At 54.1% G+C, this 4470-nt stretch overlaps 1 protein-coding gene across 1 annotated transcript in view; it reads right to left on the reverse strand.

Annotated features, from left to right (window-relative positions):
- The window catches only part of ZBTB17 (zinc finger and BTB domain containing 17), a 19761-nt gene that overhangs the window by 6092 nt on the left and 9199 nt on the right, over positions 1–4470 (reverse strand). The window contains 5 exon segments of the mRNA XM_006023204.2: positions 1–58; positions 1246–1388; positions 1479–1723; positions 3344–3457; positions 3638–3808. The exon segment at positions 1–58 is cut by the window's left edge and continues 18 nt beyond it. Coding sequence (XP_006023266.1) covers positions 1–58; positions 1246–1388; positions 1479–1723; positions 3344–3457; positions 3638–3808 — 731 coding nt within the window.

The raw sequence follows: 4470 nt of genomic DNA on the forward strand, positions 1-4470 counted from the left end.
CAGGCTGATGAGGCGGTAGCTTTTCCCACACTCTTCACAGCCGTAGGGCTTCAGAGGGCTACAAGAGGGATGGGGCGGGGGTGAGGGACCCTGGGGGCAGCTGGAGGAGAGCTAGCCCACCCTTCTCCCTGAGGAGGTCTTGAGATTGCCCACAGTCTGAGCATGCAGAGCTGCAACGCTGCTCTCCTCTTAGGAGCCATCACAGCTATGTGGTGGAGAGGGGAGCTGGGCTGAACAGTGAGACGTTGAGCAAAGGACACGGCAGAACCACGAGAAGGAGAACGGGGCAGAGTTCTCCAGTCAGGGCCCCGTGTCCCTTGCAGTAAACCAGGGCTATGGCCCACGAAATGGCACCTGGATCCTCCGCCACAGCTTCACGTCTACTGAGGACAGGAAGGCTTTAAAGGTGCCAGTGCCCTGTAGGGCAGCCCCTGTACTTGGTATCTGGATATCAGAGCTAACTGCGCACTAAAGTTTCCTATGTGGCAGATTCCAGGATCAACAGAGCAAATGAGACCATGGGCACTGCCAGGGCGTGGGGAAGATACAGAGGTTTGCAGTTGGGCAGGGAATTGTTAGGATCTTTTGGTATAAGAGAGTCTGGGATCACAGGAAAAAGCCTACCGGCTGCATGCTTCTGCTTCAATAATAAGCAGGAAAAAAAATCACTCAGCAGGGCTGACATTTCAGGCTGTATCATTACACTGAAAAATCAAAGTCCCACTGGGACCAAAGGAGCCATTCACACCTCTCGTTTATTCTTCCAAGCTGCCTGCAGACTCAGGAAGATGACACTGCCTATTTCCTGTCAGCTCCTGGCGCAAATCTACCGTTTACTCTAAAAGGTGAAAGCTATGGTTTTGGATCATCCGCGGACGGGCTGTGCCAGCCACGCAACTGCCGAGAGCACAGGGCCACAGGACTGCCAGGGCCACAGGACTGCCAGCCCAGAGGAGAGGGAACGGCGCTGTGGTGGACAGCAGCTGAACTTCGTACCGACAAAAACCCCATTTGTTTTCCCTGGTCAACTTCTTGCTCTGGCTGCTTTATGGGCTGCATCAGGGGACTCATGCAGGAGGGTGGGGGAAGGCAGCATGGAGACAAGGAAGGGCATGACAAGAGAATAAGAGATGTACATGGTGCATCACTGTGGATATTACACCTGGAGCGAAGTGCCCTTCAATCTGGCTGCTAGGTTCCCTGTATCCCTCCCCAGCACCCGGTTCACAAGAGGGCCTCCCGTACCTGTGTGTCTTCTCGTGGGCTTTGCAGGCGGCCGGGTCCGAGAACGCTTTGTTACACTCCCTGCAGGAGAAGGGCTTTTCCCCCGTGTGGATGCGGATGTGCCGTTTGAAGTTGCCAGTGTGTGTGAACTCCTTGCCGCAGTCCTGCGAACAGACGTGCAGAACAGAGCAGTGCCTACGGAGCCCCGTGCGACCCAGGGACGGAGCGGGGAGCTGCTCCCCGACTTGCCTTACCTCACACTTGTGTGTGACCGAACCGTATGCTTTTGACTCTGTTCTGTCGCTGTAGGTGCCTGATCGCAGCAGCCTGGCTTCCCCCGAATTCTCCAGTCCAGAGTCCGTGCCCCCGGATTCGTTATCCTCCGGGCTGTCTCCATTTGCTAATCTTGATGGCTCGTCCTCTGGGATTCTTCCTTCCTCCTCTTCCTCTCCTGTCGTCTCCTCCTCTTCCTCCTTCCCCTCCAGCTCCACTTCCATTTCTGCAGAGATTTAAGATACAGAGGGCTGCTGAAATCTAGAAGGCGAGGTGGGAGACAAAAATCCTACTGCAGCATTTCAAACTGTGGATAAAACGAGCTTATACACTGAGGAGATAAACGAGTGAGGAGCAAAAGATCAAGGGAATGAAAGCACCCCCCCTCCTCGTGGAAAAGAAGGGGCACACAAGGGCCCTGAACTACGGTGCATCCGAGCTGCTGCGGCCTTCTTCTGGAATCAAATCATTTGGGGCTTTGGCTGTTGCACTGGATGAAAACGCACAAACTTTGACAACCTCTGTTTAGTCGACACCTATTTCCTGCCAAAGGTTCTCGTGAAAATTTTTCAACTGACAGCACATGATGTTATTCGACATGTAGCTATCCTAACAGATCGATGATGGGATAGGAGGTCACTTCTGCACATCTACACTTGGAAGGGACTGAAAGGCTCTGCAGGCTGACAGCTGTGTGATGGCCCTATGCAGTGGAGTCTGAGGACAGGTGAAGTCTTGCTCTCAGTCTACAAGAGCTTTTAGGTCACCACAGCCGCCACCCGCTAATGCACTTGTGGCAGCCTGGAGCAGAGCTTCCACGCGCCGATGGACCAAGCGAACACGATACTGTTAGGTCAGGGTTGGGACACTGGATAGGATGACATGTGGAAGCCTGAGATGCTGCTGCCCGTGGGATGTCCTTCTACAGACACAAGTGCCATCATTCTTTGGGCAACACTTGCGAGGCTTGCAAAAATGCAATTTATATGGCCATGCATGACTCCTATCTGCCCCCTTGTGCCGAAATCACTGTACTCGAGGAAGATGGGAGCATTGCTGTTGCTTTAAAACCAGCGTACAGAAATCTGGGGCTTCTGACCCAGCCAGCTTCTACCAAAGTAAAAACAAGCAGGAACTCATGTGAGCCCTCTGTGCCCTTCTGGTGTGTGTTTATGCCCAGCAGGGAAAGGGAAGGAAACGGGACTCAGGGAACAGGGCCACTTAAATTCAGACCTAATGTGCTGCAAAGAACAAGAGAGACCTGCAAGAGCTTGAACAGACTGATAACTTATCTAGAATCAACACAGCTTCTCTAAGCACCTCCAGCTCCAGCTGGGACGTAGCTCTGCAATATCTAACAATGCCTGGGGTTTCACGAAAGCTGTCCAGCAGCAGTAAGGTGAAGGACCATGTTTCCTCCTCATTAATACCCCGGGGACCCAGGTGCCCTGGGTACACACACACTGGGGATATTCCCCCCTTTCAAAAATGGTACACCTCCGCTACCATCCAGGTCCTGGGTTTGCAAATGCAAGGTCCTGCACTATGAAAACGAAGCCTTCCCAACTGCAAACCCAAGCTGCGGCTCAGCCCCAAATGGCTCAGGCTGCAGGGATCCACTGTGCGGGGCACCAGCCTGCGCTGGCTGCATAGAGGAATCCCTCTCCCTGCTGGATTTCACCTCCTGTGGCATGGCGCTCCAGCCTATTCCCTGTGAAGGTGACAAGGAAACTTCCAGCCTGATCCATCCCTCTGGGCTGAGGAAGGTAGTGGGGAAGAAACAGGGCCTAAGAGGGGAAGCTCCAAAAACATCACCCACCACCCTGTGCCCGATGCAGATCTGCACCTTGCTCCGATCCTCGGGAAGAGCAGCCCCTGGCAGCTGGGCTGATGTTGCTCGGCTTCGTGTCCTCCAGTGGCAGGTGACTGGGGATCTCCTCTCTCACGGGATCCTCTACACCTAGAAACAACGAAGAGAAAGTCTGAACCATTCACCTCCATGCTTGGGGCAGGCTGTGGGAACACGGCCATCAGACTCGAGTTTCTCAGGATGGTTGAGGGAAAGGGAGCGCGCAGGTGAATACGCAGCAGGAGGGAAGGCAAGTGGAAGCCTGGAGCTGCGGAGCTTCCCAGTGCTGACCTGTTCTGCTGGTCGCCTTGCTGCCGCCGTCCTCAGTCTCCTCCTTCGCCTCCGTTGCAGCCTCTGCTGTTTTCACCTTCCCTTGTCTGTCAGATGCAACTTGCGTGGCACGGTCGAGGTTGCCCAGCAGCTCTGCTGCTGCTTTCCCTTCCCCAGCTGTTTTTTCATCCCCTACCAAGAGAAGCACAGCCAGGCAAACCACTCTTTATACGTATAGTTATATGGCGGCTTGTTCTCTAACACAGTTCACCCAGGACACGGAGCAACCGGGGAGCACAGCCTATAGTAACCTGCAGCACAAACTGCCTTGAAGTCCTATGAGCAAATACTCACAGTGAGAAAAGAAAGGGCACAAGAGTTATTCAGTAGTAGTGACCTGCTGGTGCCATACACAAGGATTGGACAGATGTATAAACCCCAGTTCCACCTGGGCAGGGATAGCTAGAGGGAGTACATCTAGCCCAGACCAAGCCAGGGTACCTGGGCCCGTCTCAGACTGACCTGGCCTCAGCAGGGCTTGGTCTGCACCAAATCCCTGCACCACTGAGCTGGGCAGGCTGGCAGGGCAGCCCCCTTCAGCCGCAGCTGATGTTCAACGTGTTACACACCTGTGGTGCTAGTGTCCACGTGCACGGCCTGGAAACAACCCGCTCGCTGTAACAGGGCAGAGTTCAGTGCCCTCTTCCTTTCTCTTACCCTTCCTTTGGGAGGGAGGGAGGGAGGGGTCTTTACTGACTACCTAAGCACTGGTCATCTATGGGACACTGTATTAGAGCAGCAAGGAAAACATCAGGATGAAGACGGATGAGTATTTAGTCTCTCCTCCTCCTGCT

This window comes from Alligator sinensis, unplaced genomic scaffold, assembly GCF_000455745.1.
Source record: "Alligator sinensis unplaced genomic scaffold, ASM45574v1 scaffold512_1, whole genome shotgun sequence".
NCBI lineage: Eukaryota > Metazoa > Chordata > Crocodylia > Alligatoridae > Alligator > Alligator sinensis.